At 38.1% G+C, this 20,302-nt stretch overlaps 2 protein-coding genes across 14 annotated transcripts in view; one reads left to right on the top strand and one right to left on the bottom strand.

The window, feature by feature from the left end:
- SAMD3 (sterile alpha motif domain containing 3) overlaps nt 1–4,232 on the top strand; it is a 40,532-nt gene extending 36,300 nt beyond the window's left edge. For all 5 annotated transcript variants that reach the window (XM_066180484.1, XM_066180481.1, XM_066180482.1 and 2 more), the window contains 4 exons: nt 1,018–1,221; nt 1,593–1,764; nt 3,416–3,498; nt 3,742–4,232. In XM_066180484.1, the coding sequence (XP_066036581.1) occupies nt 1,018–1,221; nt 1,593–1,764; nt 3,416–3,498; nt 3,742–4,020 (738 nt within the window). In that variant the 3' untranslated portion in view covers nt 4,021–4,232. The remainder of the gene's footprint in view (nt 1–1,017; nt 1,222–1,592; nt 1,765–3,415; nt 3,499–3,741) is intronic.
- A 1,714-nt stretch (nt 4,233–5,946) lies between these two features.
- The window catches only part of L3MBTL3 (L3MBTL histone methyl-lysine binding protein 3), a 78,973-nt gene continuing 64,617 nt past the window's right edge, over nt 5,947–20,302 (bottom strand). For 7 of the 9 annotated variants that reach the window (XM_066179196.1, XM_066179195.1, XM_066179200.1 and 4 more), the window contains 5 exons: nt 19,314–19,478; nt 15,597–15,688; nt 11,155–11,318; nt 10,320–10,382; nt 5,947–7,843 (listed from right to left, as the gene is read on the bottom strand). In XM_066179196.1, coding sequence (XP_066035293.1) covers nt 7,700–7,843; nt 10,320–10,382; nt 11,155–11,318; nt 15,597–15,688; nt 19,314–19,478 — 628 coding nt within the window. In that variant the 3' untranslated portion in view covers nt 5,947–7,699. The remainder of the gene's footprint in view (nt 7,844–10,319; nt 10,383–11,154; nt 11,319–15,596; nt 15,689–19,313; nt 19,479–20,302) is intronic. The other 2 variants (XM_066179201.1, XM_066179199.1) reach the window with 1 other exon arrangement.

Here is a 20,302-nt window from a genome sequence, read left to right on the forward strand (position 1 = left end):
GGTTTTTCACTGCGTACATTGTGCAAACACTCTTGGAATATCACATGCACGATTTTAAAGGATGTTAATTAAGATGGAAAATTTAATTGCACATGCAGAGCACTGCAAAGTGGTTTGGGATGTTGTGTGTTTCACAGCTCTGTGTTGGAAATGTTCTGGGGAACATTATGAAGTGTCTCAACTCCCTCTGGCACTGACCCACAGGCCACCCATGTGTGTAGTCACAGCTGCATCAGTGACAATACAAAAAGGAAAAGCCAGCAGCAACACAGCCTGAGGATGGCATCTGTGCATCTCTATGTCCCTCAGCTTGCTCCAGTGAGCAAATTCACTGTGTCCACTGATGGATAAGCTACACAAACTCAGGCTACTCCTGTTGGTGTATTGCTTCGGATAGCCACCCCTCCTCTTAGTAATTACTTAGTAATTACCTCAGGGACAATAATGAAAATTTTGAGGAAGGTTAACTCTCCTCAAGTACAAAAATATTTTTTGAAAACACTAACAGTCAAACTGCTCAAATAATGGTTTTCAATAAGAGTTTTTTAGTTCAGCTGGTCTCCTTGGGGGTAAAAATTGCAGCTGCATAAAAATATGGAAGTTAGTTGTCCTGCTTTTAGGACCTGTACTGGTAAGAGGAAAATACTATTTCTCTTGGTAATACAGAGTTAATATTGCTAAATACTGAGTTGTCGTTAGAACTGACTACTCATTTCCAACAAACCACAATGAGACAAACCAGACACAGGAAAAAGAATTTCATTAATAGCCTCGAATATGCAATTTGAGCTTGGGGGACTTGGCTGAGAGGTATAGTTTTATTTAAAAACAGACCTTAGTCTAACTTAGAATATGAGGGTGAGTTCAGAGAGCTGGAACTGAAACCTCACTACCTTTTCTGCTGTATTCGACTATGCCCTAATCACAGAGGTCACATCAAATAACACAAGCTAAAAAAGCTAAATAATCAGATAAAAAGGCTGATTTGTTACAATTCTGCCCTTCATTTCTTCATAGGAAGAACCTGCTCATCTTAAATGCAGTGCAATGGATTTACATATTAAGTGGCTTAATCAGGAATACCTGAAAACTCAGAGGAACTGGGAAGAAGTGGATAACAGGATGAATGTGACAATAGAAATCCGGAGAAAGATGATCAGTGATAAGGCACCTTTAAAAGATATTCTTAGGGTATTTCCTTTCTTAAGATGCCCTTATCAGGTAAGAGAGCTATTTTTAATAATGACATTGAATTCTGTGTTATAGATGTGGTACATCTGTATGCATGTATTTCACAGGATATTTCCACTGAAGTATCCATCAGCAATGTTCTCTTTAATCTAACTCATATTTTTGCAGCTAATCTCATTTTGAAAGGTTCATCAGTTCAATTCTGAGTTAAAAGGACCACACAAACTTGTCACTGTTTGGTGTTACTTGATGTATTCCTTCCCTGCTTTGAAAAAAATTTAAATCGCCCTCTTGAGTTTATAATCTTATTTAACTGAGTTTTATCCTGTCTTCAAAGTGCATGCATTGTTTACACTTTTGGTTTTGAGGTTTGCAATACCAAATACTTGTTTTTCTTTTAGCTTTTTAGGGAGTTCCAGCTTCTCACACACATGGACATTTATAAGAGAACAGTCGAGATTTTGGAGATTTATTCAGAAAACATATTGTCCTTGTACGTGGTGAGGAATAATCCAATTAACATTATGCTGCAAGAAAATCTGAAGCAGCACACAGAGGAAGACGTTCTGAAATGTCAGTACAAATCTCCTATGCTCTGAATATCAGAGTTTTGTTGTAGCTAGTTGTTCTCACTTATGTAACTAAACTAGTTTCCATGGTACTGCAAACACTTTTCAAAAATATTATGGTTTCTTTGAAAATATATAGTGATGGTGAAGCATTGAGAATAAAAGCTACTAAATTAGTAGGAAAATTAAGTCAGTCAAGTATTAAACTTTTTTTTTCCGCTGAATAAAATACTGGAGGTTTGATAAAGTAAGTAATTACCTTCAAATAAGTATTGCTAGATGAGCAGAAGTATGTATTTCTAGATACATGAGTGCTTATTCTTTTCTAAAAATACCCGCAGAAAACTAATTTTCTGCTTTAGAAGTAGCCCCATTAAAAAAAGACACAATTTCCTTTACAAAGCAAGTTTCTTTGGTTATAATCTTTACCCCAGTAAAATTAAAGAAGTAGTTCCCACTAACCATTTCAGGTACCTCATCTCTGCAGAGACACACTGAAGGAAAAAAGGCACAGACTGGTACCTCTGGTGAGGTGCATGTACCTTGGCATGTTTGGCTCCCTGACTGTGGGGGAGCAAACACCTGCTGACATTCAGCTTCTTTCTTGGAAGTCTGGGGGGTGTGGTGCTGCAGGGACAAAACTTTTCAAGCCGTCACTCAGAATTGCCATTCTTTCCCAGCTGCCACTGCCTATGCTCAAGCTTAGCTCTCTAAGTCCTCCTTAGACTCACTTTCTGTCAAACAGGCATAATGCCAGGATGTCCATCCAAGGTCACACAATGTGAACACATGTGTGTCCTGTAGCAGTTTCACTCCATTTATTGCCAGGTCATCTTTGAAAGAAGCAAGCAGTGTAGGTTAAAATTCTGGGAGTTTCCCTCATGAACATTAAAAGCAAAAGTAGTCATGATAGATTAAAATTATTCAAGGAATAGTCTAATCCAGAAAGCCTTTATGGTCTTTCTTTTCATAGCTTTGGCCAAGGAAATCTATGGATATAGTAACTAATTTCCCCTTTTCTTATACAGCATGTCAAAATCTCGTATAGAGGGATTTTGACTCATACCTTGGTAAAATCCCAAGGCTTTACTTTTCTGTTTTTCTCTCACAAACAGCTTGACCTGGCACCTAGGTAAATAATGCATAGCAAGGTAAGTTCAGTGAAGCACATGAGACCAGAAGCCTGACCTGCTAAAAAGATGTTATAGTCAGTAACAGCTGAGCCAGAGGGATAGCAGGTACCAGGTGCCAGGAGGTACTGTGGCACCATCTGGTACCACAGCCTTCAGAGTCCTGGCATCAGGAGTCCCTGGACATTCAGTTCAGTGGGAAGAGAGGAGTTGGGGAAGGACAGGAGGGGCAGGAAGACTACTCGGCTCACAAACTCAACTAATAGCAACCCAAAGGCCAACTTACTTATTGTGAGGAAAATTGAATCATAATACTGAGTAGCAGAGTCCAATGAATTATTTGGACACTGATGTCCATTACCTAAATATTGACTGTGGTACAAACTACTCTTCAAAGTGGATAGAACAGTAGCTCCCTACTGAGCTGTTAACTATTACATTGGCTGCAATCTGTTTTTCCAAGATGATACTGCAGTGCCAGAAAGTCTTCCTTTGTAATTTAGTAGAAATCCTTGCCTTTGACAGATATGAAAATGACTGCTGCATGTTTACTCCTGCCAGAGGTCTTTGGAGATGATTCCAGTCTGTTTGCTGCAGTGAATGAGGAGGTAGGAGACAGACCACCAGCAGCCTTGGTCTCTCTTCCTTTTATCACCTGCATACATACATCACCTGGCTTTTTGGTGGCTCAGCTTAGTTCTGGGAGGAGGTGACATTAGCCTGCCTTTTGAGTAGAAATACTCATAGAAATACTACCTAACTTCAAAGCAGTGTTATCAGGCTTCATTCTCTGGCCTGTTCATTGTAGCGATGCTGTGGCATCCTTTGAAATACCCTTTTTTAAAATTTAGGTAAAGGCAGTGACACCAGTGATGGAAGTGAAAAATCCCTTCAACATGAATTCATGCGAGTTTGCCCTGTACATAGAAAGGGAGGAGTTAGCCCAGCTCGATGACTGCACCATGGCTCTGGCAGCGCTGGTGGCTGCATTCCATGTGTTTGATATCCCATGCCCAAAGAGAATCCACAGGACACTGAACTTCCTGGAGTCCCTGGTCTTTGAGGTGAGGAACGCAGCATCCCTGCCCACCCCAGGAGGACCTGGAGGCATCCAAGCATGCAGTATCTGATGGTGCACCCAGCACTACTCTCAGGAGCATTTGATATTTTGTCAAAATAAATCTCTTTGTGCCATTCTTTCTAGTGAAAGTGTATGTATATTTAAAAGTTATGTTCAGTAATACCCTCCTTTTGTATTGTGCCGGCTACTTTTAAAAAAATTAAAACTTAAGAAGCTTCATTATTTTAAATGTGGATTTTAGAGCAGTCTAGAAATAATAAAATTTTCTAGATTACTTCATGTGTTATGTATTATTTTTCTATATGGAGCACTTGAAAAATTCAGATATTCTGATTGTAAGAATTAAAACAATCGTGAGCCAACATGAGCACTTCACTGCTATAGATGGTAATACAAAAAACATGTTTTGAAATGGCACAAACGAAATATTTACTTATTACCATTATGTCATAATATGATTGCTGAGAGCCTAATGTAATTTTTGTGGTTTAAAATGGTAGGCCTGATTTTTAATTTGCAGGATGATGACTTTTTGCTGTTTTCTTCTTGCATGAAACATTTTGTTTTAACATTAATCCTGAATTTACTAAATAGGGATTCTAAGACGAGCTCTCAAAGTGGCAAGAATGACTTATCTGGGATGATGCCATGTGCATTGGTAACCACAGCTTTGGTGCTGCAGAGGGAATGCCTCATTTTCTTTCCAAATTTGTTCCCTGGAACAAATCAGCTTTCTCCACATGGTGACTCTTCCCACACAGAGTGGAAGCCCTCTCCTCTCTTCTTCCACAGCCTTCTCTTTTCCCCAACATTCTTAACTCCTGTCTATTCTTCTAACATCCCTCTATTCTTATCTCCTGTCTGAAAATCCCAGGGGATACTGTCTGGCAGTTCATGGCTTTGGACAAGTGCCTGGTGATAGGAACAGCAGCTAGGACCCATTGCATTAATTAGTAATAAAAATTGGCTTTTTATTAAAACACTGCATTCTGTTAGAGACCAATCTCCAACCACTTCCAAAAATGTCAGTGTAGACAAAGCAGCACTTGTGGAAAACACTCAAACACACAGCCTGGCAGATCACAGAAGCTTTGTTAAAGATTGGCTGTGCAGGGGTGATTACAGTGGGAGGTCCTTCAGGATGAGAGGAGATGGCTGCATTTAAAGGCCAAACTCTCTTGCTGTAGGCTTAGAATTTTTCGCATGGTTCGCATGGAATGCAGGGTACAACCTTTACCAATGTGAGGCTGGGCTACCACTGATATAAAACAAAAAGCAATGCCAAGTGCCCTTTCAGAGATTGAGTAGGTCTGATGAGTAGTTGTAGTGTCCAAGTGAATTTGTTGGCTGTAGTTTTTGTAACAGAGGTGGCTATGCTCAGCTACCTCATCAGATGGGATACAAAAGTAAGGATTATGTATGTCCTCATTATTGTATGTGACAGCTGTGTGAATAAAAACTTGGGCTTAAGTGAAGTTTATTCTACATCTTGTAAACAGTATTAATTCAAATCCATTTCTTAAACCACAGTACTTTGTAAGTAGCCGGATATAAAAATTCAGGGAGATGCTAACATCCCTAAGTCATCTCTGTCGAGCTGCAAATCTCTTCATTGGTTATGACTGTGGACTGTAGACCTGGCACAGAGGACAGACACAGAGGGTAAAGGAAAATAAACTACACAGAAGGAGAGAATGAAAGAAAACAGAAGAATTTGGCTTTTTACTGATCTGCCAGTGCAACTTCAGCTGCTGCTGGTGACAGAGTCCAGGGCTATAAATGGCATTCTTATTGTAATGGCCAGGGGGATGTGAGCTTTGGGAGTGTTAAGGGAGAGGGCACACAGTGGTAGCTAAGTTGCTCTTTTAAAACTACTGGCCACACTGAGCTACAGTGAGGAATTCCTGCACACCGCACCATCAGGAGCAGCTGGGTTCATCCGAGAATCCTGGGCACACACAAAGGTAACAGAGGCTCCAGTTCAGGTTTTATTTGTATTGTAGTACAATAAGAGTGCAATTTGAATGTACACATATTGAACAAAATGTAAAAATATTATTTATGCAATGCTATGGAAGGAAATTAACAGAGCAATGCAACTTACTTAATACTGACCCTGTTTCACCTCATATTATGGCAGGTACCAGTCACCTACACGATCTGGAAGGGACACAGAGAGTGAAAACTTAAGAACTCCGGCCAAAGAAAAGCCTAGCAAAATCTGTGGGAAGATGTAAAATTCTCCCAGCTCTGTGGAACAGAAATGCTCTGTTTGTTGTCAGCTCTACAGCTGAGCAACTGCCCACTGCAGCACTAAACACAGGGCTGCCAAAAATCCTGATCCAACTCTTCTCTCTTCTTGCAAAGTCACATTCTGGAACAGTCCTCAGAGTCCAGGTAGCTAGGCTTTCTCCCATATAAAGTGCATCTGGTTTACATCTTGCATGTATATATACCAAGCGCAACGACTTTCCCTGACAAATTTTTATAATCATCCTCCAAGAAAGGAAGTTGCCTCACCTCAGTACCTGCTGGTGACATCTGCAGACTTCTTATGACCTAGTGGATGGCATGTATTTTACACCTAGGATGTGCTGGTGCACCACAAGCATTTAAGTATCTTTTTCCTCATGTTTTGCCTTTCCCCCTGTGCCTTATTCATTTATAAATCAGAGCTTTCAGCTAGAAACTGGTGGGTAAAATAGTTCTCCCACCACTGGGAAAACAAATCTCTGTTGACTATGAAACCAGGGTAGCACTCCTAGCTTGAGCACAATTTTTTATCCATTATTGTGGTAACTATGCTGAAGACTGGGAAGTGCAGACACAATTGAATGTTAAATCTTTTCTGCTAATCTCCTTGCCTCAAAGTACTCCTATTTTCCTCCATGTTCTGAACGACTGTAGTAAACTCCATGTAAATGGCTGGGACTCTATTGTGCAGCATAAACAAAAAGTCTTCTATGAAGTCAAACTTTATTTTTCAGTTGCAGCCTTCTCTATACTGGTCTTTTGATAAAATACATTAAAGATGCCGGTGGCAAAACTCACGTAACATTTTTGTAATCGTGCAAAAGTAAAAACATTCAGTTATCAAAAAAGCATTATAATTTCAACCCCAACAAGGTTTGTTTTGTTACAAGCAAACAGACAGTTTTATTATCTGTAAAGTAATATGCTGTAGCATAAAGTGTCACATATGTAACATTAAGTGTTTCATTTTTAAACTATGGCACAAATACACATTAGCCATAACAGTCTCATCTGGCTACCTGTAGCCTAATTTTTGGCTGATCAGTTTTTATTTTGATAAAATGAAGTAAAAGCTTCTGAAAAGTAAAATGGGTACACGAAATACAATTCAAGAATCCTTAGAAAATATTAACGTTCCCTTATATAATACAGCATAAATAATTAACGAAGGTTTTCTTGATGTCCAGAGAGGGTTAGGGATCCTAACCATCCATGGAGAATTAGCGCCATTAGTTTGGTAAATAAGACCAGCTGACTCGGTTGTTACACAGTACCTTCTCAAAAGCTTGAACACTTCCCAGAAGGATTCAGATGTCTACTGGCTCCAGGAGAATATAAATAGTCCACCAGTGCTGAACTTAAGTTTCTTGCTTTCTGAGAGTCCTTACTCAACACTTCTAGTGAGTCTTTGTGCTTTGAATAAAACATGAGCTCCAGTGGAGAAAGCTGGTTCGTGCACATATTTTCCATTGTCTTCAAAGTTCATTGTGTGAGTTTTTCTCTGCAGCTTTGAACATCAGAATGGAATTAAAGATTTTTAGGGCTGGTCCCAGTTTAATGCTCATTATTTTCACTATGTCTGATTGGGTCATTAGCAGAAATGCTTCTCCATCAATTTGCTTTAAAAGAAAAACACACAGAGCTATTAATAGGTCTGACAGTGCGGCAGTATAAACGTTTCAGAAAACATGAAAAGAAAAGCCCTAGCAACCTCAGACAAAGTTAAGGACTGGCTGAATACATGCACTTTCAAATGCTTTCAGGAGAGCTTTGATTTCAACCTTCAGACAGATCAGCTAGTCCAAGAGAACAGGTTAATCTTCTTCCTGCTTGAAAACAATCATCTGGCTAATTTTTAGCTAAACAGTTCTTATTTTCATACTGACAATATAAAACCTATTGAAAAGTAAAGTGGATAAATTAAGTATAATTTAACTATACTGAAGCACAGCAATGTTTTTAAACATCTTAGCTATTCCTTTTATGCAAGCATCCGTAGGGAAAGCTTCTGGGTTTCACTCCCAGCTACAGAATTGGAATCCCCTTCAGGCCACCACTTCTCTGCTCACTAAACTGCAAATTGAAATGAATTTGATCCCAGATGAAAACAGGGGCCAGGCTAATCAAACTGCCTCTTTGACACAAGTGGAACATTTCAAAACGCAGAATATCTTTTCTTTGTAGTGTTGATATTTTATTAAACATTACAAATGAACATTCTCCTGTAAGCAAATCACTCTCTAGGAGGAGTGCTAAATCCCAACACAAAGAGTCCCCCAGGGTCCTCACTTCCAGGGGCTTCAATGGGGCCAACATTTCCTATGTAACCTTTGGATCACATAGGTATCTATAGGTAAAACTTTCAGTGGAATCCAAGCTGGATAGCTATACATAAAATGCAACTCTGGTTAAATCAGGATCACGGTTTAGCCTTAAAAATACTAATCTGAGATAAAAAGAGTCTAAATTTCTGTAGGGCTAGGAAACAAGTTTTCTGACTCAGACACACTGCAAAGGACACCCCAGCACTCTAAGTTGAGAAGCACTGCAGTCAGAAGGGCACCATGTGGTAACCCACAATTACTTTCTACTCGTTTTGTACACAAAGCCAGACTTGATGGGCTCAGAACTTGAAGTGTGTGAACTTGGGGCTGGCCAAATAAAAAGCTGAAGCATCTTAACAGAAGCAGGGTGAGGGTTCATTTCCATAGTAGAAATTTGAACCAGCATCTTCTACGTATTGATGTCAGCCAGGTCCATGCCTCAATGACCTCAGTGGGGGAGGTTTAATTTACTAGTCACAGACAAAGCCTGAGAGGCTGAATCCTAGAGAAGGGAAACATTTTCTCACACCTCTGAGAATGAAAGTGTTAAGCATTCAACATTGGCTCTTGCTGTTTTCTGATTTGATCAGCAATATGTCAACTTTTGTTTCTAAATTCATTGATGAGACACCCTAAGTGACATAGGGAAGATCCAGGCTTGAATAGTAAAATGCTCAGCATCTGAGCAGGTGCCAAATGCCCAGAGATATCAGTCCTTTGATATGCAGTTGTAATAGTCATTACAGTCTACAGCCCAGCCCGAAAACTGCTGTTGCAGGAGATTAGCACGGCCATCTGTATGCATTTTCCTCAGGGGGTGCCTTCTCAAGTCTTAAGTACCACAATTATTCTTCACTTGAAAGGCTGGCTGACTCTGCCCATTCAGGTCCTCTGGCTGGGATAAGCACCTGAAGTATTCACTCTGGCATCTGTGATCAAACTGCCTTCTTGAGGCTAAGCATTAGAGGAATAACAAACCTCTGAGTAGAAAAAAAATAAGACAACCTAGTTTATAAGGCCTAATGTATCTAAAAGCCCTATCCATTCCTAATGACAACTTTGGAAAAGCAATGTTCTTAGATGACAGAAATTCACACATGGCATGCTCACAAGGTGAGTACATACTCCTTTGAACCTCATCAGAAATCTCACTTTTTGCTCAGTTAAATCACGTTCATAAATTGGCTGTATCAGGAGGAAGAGCATCAATAGCTAAATGTGCTCAGACAAGACACAAGAGTTTTAAGAGACAGTCATCTTGAACCACTGTTCTGCTTTATTTTACTTATTAACATCCTGCAGAACTAAAATAACATATTTGCTTATAAATTTTGTCCAACCAGATCAAGAGAGAACAGTAGTAATTCACGAAGTTTGTAAGTAATTTCAATTGGCAGGGACAAAGTTGGAAAAACACCTGGCTGACACTTGGCTGGTTTTCTCTTTACTTTCTTCCTACTTCATGACCTGAAAACCAACCTAGTCTTCCATACATTTGCATCTGACTTAAACCAATGTGGCACTGAAATTGGTTCCTCTGGGAGGTGGTAGAGTCACCATCCCTGGAAGAGTTTAAGAGGCATCTGGATCTTGTGCTGGTTGATAAGATTTAGAGGTTACAGGGATAGTGCTGGGTTGGAGGGTTAGACCTAATATCCTAAAGATCTTTTCTAACCCTGATGATTCTATGATTCCATACACTTCATCCTACTAATTTATATGTAAGAACAAGCTTGGTTTTTTCTGTCTTTTTGAAATAAAATTCACGTACCTCATCTTTAAACACCTTGCCGTGTTCTTCACATCCTGGTAAACTTCGTATAAATTCAGAGACCTGCCACCAAAGTATACAACAAAAGATTTAGTAAGACTCATGTTTTCTCAAAATAGTCTTTAAGGCTGACAATCATTAAAGTGTTTCAGCTATTGTTTTTACAGTCTCATATTAGGTGTTCCACCTTCTTCTCTAAGTGCATAGAGTCATGCTTCTTTTTTTTCTCTGATTAAATGACATCCAACTGCCTCAGGTGCAGAGAACAGTCACAGGTACTTGTGAAAGTAAAGCAATGAGAAGATTCTGTCTGTCCAAACATTGTTAAATACCTGACCAGAGGCTCTTATCTTAAAATCAGGTGTTATGGCCTGACTGTATCCATACAGTTCCCCTCTGCTCTATATTCTCACCCTCCAAAACAGTCTGCCACATCCAAACTATGCACCAGAAATAGTTTCTTGCTTCATACAGACCCCTACACCATTCCTCCAGAATGTTTGTGTGGGGACTAGATGTTGGTAGTGGCCACTATGAGCACTTGATATGCTGGGCCGTACATTTAGCACTTATCTTTACATCACCAGTGAATGCGTTTTTATATGTACATATGTACAGGTATTTATCTGTATCAATACACACATGAATTAATATTGCTGCTTCTGGGGCTGGATGGCAGCGGAATGAGCATTTTGGGGATCAGTTACATTAAGTCTGGCTGAGTCTAATCCTCTGAGTACTCATGTATTCTTCTTAATCTATGAGGATAATCTAAAGCTCTGAATCAACCTTCAAGAACAGTGGTAATAAGACAGAAGACAAAGGGGGAACCTACCTCATCTGTACTCCACTTAGAAACTTTACTGGCTGGGATCCCAGCTACACTTGGAAGGAGCTTGCTCTGCTGTTCCCAGCGCAAGGGTAGGCCAGGGATTTGCAACTTAGAAGACACGATAACTGGTTGAGAGAGAAGCCTCTGTGTGTTGGGTTCTTCAACATCTTCAGTAACAGGAAGCAAGAAACAAGAATTAAATCCCTCAGTCGATGATGAGATCAGTCACAGTAAAAGCACATTCATATCTATTCATGGGCCTCCCTACACAAGCTGTACAGTTTTGCTTGAATAGTGAAATGGCATGAATGCCATACCAGAATTGGAAGTGCCATGACTGCTCTTCCACCAGTATGACTATCATTATATTGGCTCTCTATAAATATAACTACTCTTACATGAAAGAAGTCTCTTTCAACACAACACAGTTTCTTGCCTTCAGAGCTGTTAGCATAACACACCATAGGTCAAACAATTTAAAATATTTTGGTACAATAAATCACACCCACATTTAATAGTAGTACAGCAACACAAGAATTAACTTAATTTTGGGGTTGAGCTGTTAGAAAATCAAAAACAGCACTGCACTGCTACAAAATTCCAAGTGAATCAGTTATACTGTTCCAGCCCACACAACATTCATGGCTCATCCACAACAAAATGTTTTTCAGTTCTTCTGAGGAAAAAACACAAATGTCTGCAAATTCTCTGCTTCCACTTTAACTGAATGCTTTGTTTGGAAAATAACATTAAACTCCTCCATGCTGCTTTTGATCTCACTCATCCATAATGGAAGGAATGATCTCCCATCCCACTGCCTCCAAAGGTAATGTACTGGTGGGAGGGTGTCTTCAGACACATGCTGCTGCTGTCTGGAGAAAAGTAGCAGTTGCAGATGTGGGCAACAGGAAAGAGTGAAGAATCATGCCTCGAATGATGTCAAACTGCACGTGTCATCCCTGTTCATTTAGATCCATTGGCAGTGCAAAAGCAACATGCCTGCTATCTGAACTCAGGCCCAACTGCTTCCCAACTGCCAACTAAAATTGTTGAAAACCTCTGAAATTCACTTCTTAATGAACAGCCAGCAAAGTACACTCTTAATGCCTAATATTCCTTAATGACATGGTTCGTGCAGTTACTCACAAATCCCTATGCTATTTTTGTTGGGATTGCTAATTTCTGTTGCAGTTCCATTCTGTTTTCATTTTTGAGAAGTTTCTGTTAACCCCAAGTATTCCCAATCCTTACTGTTCTAGTTTTCACACATTTGTGCCCAACAACTAGGGCACAAATTCCCATTATGGATTTTTGCCAGCACAGTGGGGCTGGTCTATGATACACCTATCACAGGAAGTTATTACATTTGCTTGTGTTGTTCTGCTCCTCTAGCCTAATTTTTTGTTACTTTCAAGATTTATCCTTGTTTCATATTAATGCCCATTATTCTGAAGTTGACTTTCAAGCCATTTAGTTAGCACTGTCAGCCACTCATTAATTTTTTTAAAATAGACTACTTAATATTTTACTACCATTATACTCTCATTCTTCAAAGAGAGTTCCCTATATGTCTTTTTACACTTCACTGTTGTTTTACAAATGCTCCTTAGAGCCTCTAGTACTAATAAAAATCTCAGTGAGAAAGGAATGTTTATTGCCAGGTAGCAACTGTGCTGAATGTAAAGTATATATTACTGAACAGCATCTTTTTAATTGTTTCCTCAAATCCCTTCCCCATCCTTATCCTCTGATCTTTTCCTTCTAGACAAGGTCTCTTAAGAGTTGAAAATATAAGTGTTCAGCTATTTTTTCCTTTCATTCTCAAAACATGCAATATATTTCCCTTCATTCACAAAACATGTCACTGATACTGACACATAAACAGCAGACTATAATACTGTGTGAAGAAAATACCACACAAATCACACCCCATATTCACACATTTAAACACATGTACACACACAACAGCACATAGGTACATGCATTGTGAGCAGCATTCTCAGTCTGCGTAGTATCTGCCTCACAGGTAAGGCAAAGAGCACAAATGGAGCATGTGAAGTGCCTGTTTGCTCAACTAGATGGAGAAAATTAAAAATAAAAGTCACTAGCCCTCTGGCAGATACAACCACAACACCAAAAAAAGGGAAGTTTAGATTTAGTGTGGGTACGTGAAGTCCAGTCCAGAACCACTTTGGCTACAATCTATGTCTCTAATACCAGAGAGTTAAAAGTTTTTCCTACCCTTGTGCTCTGGAGTATTTCTCACTCTGCAAGCACTGCTTGCCAAAGAGAGACAATCTGGGCCATAGAAAATATGAGATATATTCAAAGTTATGTCTCAATTGGGACATTTAGGAGAAGAGCAACTTGAGGTGTACCAGAGGATAGCCAGTTTCATCACAGTGCCACAAACAGCTTCTTGAACCACTTAAAAGTGAAGAAACAAAATCTGCTTGCCAGCTCCACAAGATAGCAGCCAGATGGACAAAGTTCACACTTCTAAGCCTAAACCATGTTCTTCTCTGCTGACATTTTGCGTCAGCAGCAGCCCAACTGCCTTTACATTGTTGTTCTTCCTTTTTGCCACCTTGTTGTCCTCTCTGATGGTTCATCTCTATCTTCTTAGTGAGTTACCACAGAACAAAATATAAACTTACACTTTAAAGAAGACAAGTGGCAAATACTTTCTAGCATTAATGAGAGACCATTAACACTGCTTATTGCCTCCTGTATGGGTCTTGCTCCCAGCATATATAAGGTTTTTAAGCACAAGATTTATCCCCATAAAAAAGTTAGTATGAAGGGGCAGTGATTTCAGTGGAGTTCTTTAGCTCCAAATAATCTTTCTCCAAACAAAGGGAAGACAACAGTACACATTTTATTAAGTTATCACTGGCCAAGTGAGTATGGCAAAAGTAGGCTGAAGAATAACAAGGTAAGTGACATGCCAAAAAAAACAGGGCAAGCAGCACAGGTACCAGCAGTGACAGTTCACATATCCACAATTATTTTATCTTGAAATTTCCACAACTATGATAGCAAGAACTTAATGATCCATTTTCATCTTACAGCTTAAATGTGCCATCCTACTTAAACACATAATAACACAACATTATGTGTTTAAAAAGGACAACTTTTACAGACAGTAATGTAAGAAAATGTTCTTTTTTCCTAACTATGCAAGAACCTAGTAAGCAGACCTTGTTGCTGAAACTTTATCCAAACAATCAGTTCTTAGTCAGTCAAACTCAAAATGCTTCACAAAATCAGGCCAGTTTTCTTAGAATTAAAAGAACAATTCCAGACAATTTAAAATGCTCCCAACTACTTCATATTTTTTGTTTGTGACAAATAATGCAAAGGTTAGCATCAAAACTGCATGTTTCCTTCTTGCTGAAAAAAAAAATAGTTAAAATTACTAAAAATTCTCTTCTCTTTGCTTTAGAAACTTGCTTCTTTAAATGTTTTATTTTCTCTAGAAAAAAAACATGTTTCAAAACACTAACACAGCTTTTTCACAGTTCCTACAATAGACAGAATCTCTCAAATTTTACACACTCACCAGAGTGCCTCAGATCTATCTGAAAAATACTGGCAGGTAAATTGTGTCTTAAGATAAAAGGACGCATCAAAGGTTAATAATTAAAAATAAACCACTACCATAATTATAACTTTATGCAAGTTCTACTGGTCTCAAAGAATTTCCTAGGTTTTACAGAGATGAGCTCACTTAAAAGATAAGACATATAACTCTTAAAAAATCAGAGTTACTCAATTTCTATGAATTTTGATGAAAGCCTTACAAACTGTTGTTGCACAAAAAATTGTTGAAGTATTGCTGAAAATACACAAGAAAAGTCCTCATTGGAAGAAATCTTTGGAGACCATAGAACTTTCCTGTCTCACCAATTAGGAGCCACAATCTGGCCATCACCCTCAACAAAACTGAGGGTGGGTTAAGTAACCTTAATTTTGCATTATATCTGTAATGTGTAAATGCTTCAACTTTCAATACACTTTCAATAAGAGGCAATAAATGTTATACCTTTACAATTCAGACCGGTTTAATAAACTGTTTTTAAAAGAGTGGAAAAAACATCACTGAAATGAGATTTTTTATATTACTATTCACTTTGCACTCATCCTTAGAACTGTGATGAAGTTCTTGGAAAAGACTTTGATGATTACAAGATAATCTCCTGAACAGGTAGGGGGAAGGGCGGCTGAATTTTGCCCTTTAGGGAACATCCCTTTGGAAGTTCCCTTCCAAATTTGTCCCAAACCAGGACACTGTGCTAAAAGTGTTGCTGTCAAGAAATTTTTGGACACAAACAGTGAATGTGAAAAATAAGTTGAAGTACAGTTTCATGAGAATTTCAAGGGACATCACACTTCTTCACTTCTGCAGATCTTAGTTTGAAACAAACAAAATACTGCCAATTTACCTTTGATTTCATTTGAAACGAGCAGCTTATTTTCTGTCTCCTCATCTTCACACTCTTTGTGCTTTATGGTGTCCTTTGTTTGTAGTACTCCCCTGAGGAAAATAAGATGTTCAATTTTTATTAATACATCATAAAAATCACTAAGCATGATGACATCTCTTGCTAGCAATACTATTAACACACCAGGATTCCCACACAAAGGATGCTGTATCATTACAAAATAAAGCAACAGACAGGATCTTATTTGTGACGCACACAGAATGGCATGACTACTGCCATGAATTTTACAAAGAAGGCCCAAGAATAGTGTAAAAGGATTATGTAAACCAACACACTTGACTTAATAACTGAAAAATACACAAATGGAGGCAGTGGATGTGTCCACATCAGAAGATGGGGAGGGTGAAACCCACATATATAGCTGCATGTCCACAAAGCCTGGCTGGTTACGCAGGCCATTTTCAGGAGCTGTCTGAAATAACACCTACTCCTTTGCCCAACATTCATCTTCACCCAGCATCAACTCCTTGTCAGTACAGTTACTGCAGCCCTCTTGTGCAGCTTCTAATGATCCCGTTGGAAATATCTGTATTCCTTTGCATCTGCTCTTGCATTACTTCTTATCCAGCTGCTCCCTAATCTTTGCCAGCCCAAAAATTTGCAGAGAGGGAATGTCTTGCCCCTGTCAAGAAAAATGGGGCAAGAGATGTGGAAATAAGAGAATTTCTCAAGGTGTGTGTGGGTGTGTATGTTCCCGTCTTAAAGTCAGCCCCTGGGAAGTTCCTTTTCAAACTCTGCCTTCAGAAGGGATTTCCAGATGTATTTCCTGGTATTTCCTGGTTTCTTACAGATGTGAATGATATGAATTTGCTGACATTATGTGTCTACTTACTTCTACTTCTTAAGAATTTCAGAATACTTTGGCCAATTCTTACTAACCATCACAGATACAGAACACTCAGGGATACAATGAGCATTTTCTAAAAAGAGGCACCAGACAGAATGATTCTTAGACTACAAGAAATCCCACTACTATATGAACTGATACTTTACTACTTGTCACAAAAGGAGTCAACAAGATCACCTTAACAAATGTCAAAATCACAGATAAAAGGTGACGCACACCTAACACTTTGTTAGGCATCAAGATAAACTAACCTCAAAACACAAATCCATAGATGAAACAGACACGTTTAATTCCACTGTTTACATTTATACTGCTAAATACCATTTATATATTATATACAAGAAAACATCTGTCACTATATTAACTAGGAGCTTCAAGTTTACTGACTTCAGCAGAAATATAATTACTGCACTACTAATGGTGCAAAATGAACACTGCAGATCAGGAAATCCAGCCTTTTTAGTATGGCAGGACACAAATAATAATGGTATGAAAACCAATGCCAGTAGAATACATAGAGCAGGCATGACTTCTTGTTCCATAAAGGACTTCTTCCCAGTATCTCCCTCAGAATTATTTATTCACTTAAAACTTATTTTCCAAACTCCACAAACACAGAAAACTTTCTAAAGTAACATGCTAAAGTAACTAGTGCAATTAATTCCAAAGGCAAAGGAAATTACAGCTGTAATTCAACACAAGGAAGAAAAATCACCAAATCCTGCAAGCAAACAAGTACCTCCCTGTTTTCTTGAGGGCAATTTTCATAGCAACATACATACAGAAATTTCACCTTTTTAGTTAAATATGACCATATCATGAATTAAAGGTTTTGGGGATGAGGCTGGAAGACACATCAAATTTTTTTTAGAGCTAGTATAATTTGATTTCCAAGCCTGAATGTCCTTCACTAAAAAGATTTCCAGAATGGAATTTTTAATACACTGAAATTATTTACTACTCTGAAGATACTTTAAAATTGCATATGCTATAGGAATGTAATCTTTATCATGACTATTAATCTCAGGAATATTCCAGAGGGACACACTGCAGTATTTATGTACATAATTATCTTTTTGCAAACCAAAATTTTCTAGTATAATTGCTTAATTGCTTGATGCATAGAGAGCTTAAAAAAAAAAAAAAAAGAGAGAGAGAGAGAGAGAAAAGAGATAGAAAAAAAGAAAAGGAGCAAGTGGAACCAAAGATTAGCTGAGTACCACTTAGATTTAACACAACAAAATAAAACTCCTGTTTGGGATCGTTTGTGGTTGGTTGCTCAATGAAGGACTTCTATGAAACAAACTATTACCTTTGAATATGAAGGTATACACAATTGAACTGAAGTCAAACATAATTAAATCCACACTATGAGCTCAGCAACTAAAGAGCACACAAGTGTGTGTATCTATGTCTTCAATTATGCATGTGTACTTTGAATACACATCTAAAAAGATCCACTGGGTATTGCAATAAGCAGATGCTCAATATTTTATAACTCCAGCAGTTCATATATACCTAATGCTGTGAACATTATTTTTCATGCCCTTTTCAAAGGGAGATTATTCAACTGAAAGTCCTCTATGACTTTGCTGGATACATAATGAATGAGGAAAGCTGGATGATAAAATGCAGACAGTCATCAGTGTATCCAAACAGTCGAAATACAAGCTGCAAAGTCTCTGGGTACTTCAAAGCTGTCACACGACTTATTCTCTTAATGAAACTGACTCAACACAGTGAGCAGACAGCACAAGTATTGGTTATCTTAAGTCTTCTAAAGGTAACACCCTCCAAAAAAAGTAAGACAGGTTTGGGTTTTTTTTCTATTAATCTTAAGATGTAGTCTGTAAAGCCAAAGTACATTTCTAAAAAGAATGTGAATTTACTGTAAGTATGTTAAAATGATGAATTACAACTACTTTTTAACAAAGGTTATTTCAAAATTACACTTGAAGCCAACTTCTTTTTTTTTGCTGTTTAAATTCACTCCAGTATGACTAGTGAATGCTATTTATTATCCTGAGTTGGCAGGGACCCAATAAAGATCTTCAAAGTCCGATTCTTAACAAAACAGTTCCATTTCAATCATCAGCTTTACTGTGGGCTATTCACCATACAATACCAACTCTCCTGTCTCTGTCTCTCAAGACTATTATTGCTAACACAGTTCACATATTATGAACACAAAGTAATGTAGCTCATGTAAATATATAACAAATGACACATTTTATTCAAGGGTGTCATCTATTTCTGTTTGAAAATAGTCAATAAGATAATGTAGAGATACTGTAACTTATTAAAAATGCAGGGAATCCTAGTGCCTCACATATCCCCATGAAAACACTGAATTGTGTATTTTTAGCTTCAAAGATAAGTTTCCAAACTTGCACTGGAGAATAGTATTTATGGTATAAAAAAAAGTTCTCATGTCATTTTCTGTCAAAAATGCACGTCAGATGCTGAAAGTTGAAAGAATTACTTTTAATTTTTCCATGTTTGTACATATTTGTTATATAAAATAATTTGGACACAAACCTAGGAAGAGGGATCTCAATTTCCAATAATTGTATTGCATTTTTCCTCTTCTCTGACATGTATTTCTTATTTCTTATATACCTTGTGATACTCCCTTCCCCTCTATTTCTAAGATAAAGAGAGCTGAAGATCTTCCATCTCCTTCCCCTTCTACGAATTAGATCATCTGCTTCTAAGGATTCCACAGACAAATCACTGGACGGCTTTGCCTGGTAAGTTGCATTTTAAACTAACTCCAAACACCCAATACTTCGAAAGAAACTGAGAGTTACCCAGGTGCCTTCTTTTCTTTCACATTGCATAACAGGGGCTTCTTGCAAGGAGATTTATTTTCTGCATCTTCCAGCTTGGTTGTTTCTGGTACAGTTTTCCCAGATGGTCGATTGTGAGGTGAAGATTTCATACCTACGTGACCAGGGCTGGGGCATTTTCTGTCACTGTTTAAAGCAAATTAAAAGTAAGTTTAAAACTGAAAGCAGCTAAGCTTTCAGTTTAGCTGAAAAAATCAACTGAAAATATTCAAGATGGTTTTTTGTTTAAGAAATACAGAGAAGTTTTTTTACTTGCCACTAACAAAATTGTATACCTGGCATTTTCAGAAATCAAAATAAATAACTCTTTACTGTATTAAATCAGTGGTAAAATGATTAGGCAATTCAACAGGAACAGAATTTGTCTAATATTATTTGTGATAATAAGCTATCCACTTCAAATATTTGTAACACAAGTACACTCTGAGGTATTATTTTTCCTCCTATCCCTTCCCTCCCATAACATATCACTGCACAGTCTTCAAAATGTTCTGAGCAGCCTATTAATTGGGACAAGGAAAAAAGCGGCACTTGACACAGTCCCTGCCACTGAGGAATTTGCTCAAAGTGCTACTGGATTCAGTGTAATGGTACCCAGGCCACCTGCTGGGGAGTAATTAAATCACTTCAGATTTCTAAAACCCTACATTTATAACAATCAAATCAGACAGAACTCTTAGACAGTGGAACATTTTGGGCTTTAAAGCATGAAGCTGAAACTGTCTCTGAGAAGGCAATTTAAAATATCATCTATTGAAAATACGTGGTGATTACAGAGGGAATTGGAAATCTTCACATTTTCAATTTCACATCATTCACACTTTCACATTTACATTAATGTTACCCCTGAAAAGCAGGGAAAGCCTCTATTCCTTTCCTTCTTAAATTCTTAGCCCAAAATAAGTACAAGAATCAGTATGCCCAGCTTCTGAGATAAAATAATCATCTGA

Source organism: Chamaea fasciata, unplaced genomic scaffold (genome assembly GCF_029207755.1).
Source record: "Chamaea fasciata isolate MVZ Bird 193981 ecotype frontalis unplaced genomic scaffold, bChaFas1.0.hap1 SCAF_3, whole genome shotgun sequence".
Lineage (NCBI taxonomy): Eukaryota > Metazoa > Chordata > Aves > Passeriformes > Sylviidae > Chamaea > Chamaea fasciata.